The following is a 921-nucleotide window of genomic DNA, read 5'->3' as shown; positions in this document are numbered from 1 at the left end:
ACTGGCCGATAGCGCGGTGAGGTCTGCTTCTGTCATGCAATACATTTCACCTGCTGAAAAATCTCTTACTTCGGAAGGGTGATGCCACACCGCATATTGTATATTAGATATGTTTTGTAAGTATATTGCGGCACATTGTCTACAGGAAAATTGCCCGCTAGTGTATAATCCCAGCCAAAGTGACATCGACGCAGACGGCTTCGGCGATGACTGCGACAACTGCCCCAACCACGCTAACCAGACCCAGTCCGATGCTGACGGTGACGGGATCGGCGACCCCTGTGATGCCGACGCGGATGATGATGGTAACGCTAGTGATAACCTGTCTGTTTAACGTCACTAAAATAAGACAAGGATAGAGATAAATACATGATATATAGAGGAAAAAAGATACAAGAAAAGTAAAAGAAACGTGACTGCAATCCAGGCGTGATGAACGACGTCGACAACTGCGTCGAAGTGGCCAACAGCGACCAACTGGACCTCGACGGCGATGGCGTGGGCGACGCGTGCGACAACTGCCCCCAAGACGCCAACGGTGACCAGGTCGACAGCAACGCAAACCTTTTCGGAGACGCCTGCGATAATGGCGTTGACTCAGATGCGTGAGTGGATTATTAAAAGTTCTCTTTTCACTGGATATGCGATTTCGTGAAGGCAAACAGAGAAAAGGAAGCGTGACTTACGACACGGATTTGGGGCATACATATGTGTTTGTTGTTTTGTACAAGAGTTTAAAAAACTCATCATATATAATTGTTAGATTCACACTACGGCCTACTCAGTAACATTTCCCCACAGAGACTCCATCTTAGACACGCTGGACAACTGCCCCGCCTTTCCCAACAGCGACCAGGGCGACGTCGACGCGGACGGAGTCGGCGACGTGTGCGATGACGACGCTGACAACGACGGAATCCT

The 921-nt window shown here is 49.4% G+C and overlaps 1 protein-coding gene across 1 annotated transcript in view; it reads left to right on the top strand.

Annotated features, from left to right (window-relative positions):
- LOC119591177 (cartilage oligomeric matrix protein-like) overlaps nt 1–921 on the top strand; it is a 14,802-nt gene that overhangs the window by 1,602 nt on the left and 12,279 nt on the right. The window contains exons 5-7 of the mRNA XM_037939886.1: nt 146–305; nt 428–605; nt 802–916. Of these exons, the coding sequence (XP_037795814.1) occupies nt 146–305; nt 428–605; nt 802–916 (453 nt within the window). The remainder of the gene's footprint in view (nt 1–145; nt 306–427; nt 606–801; nt 917–921) is intronic.

This window comes from Penaeus monodon, chromosome 28, assembly GCF_015228065.2.
Source record: "Penaeus monodon isolate SGIC_2016 chromosome 28, NSTDA_Pmon_1, whole genome shotgun sequence".
Classification (NCBI taxonomy): domain Eukaryota; kingdom Metazoa; phylum Arthropoda; class Malacostraca; order Decapoda; family Penaeidae; genus Penaeus; species Penaeus monodon.
Note: the sequence above shows the minus strand (reverse complement) of the source record. Positions and strands in the feature narration are given on the sequence as shown.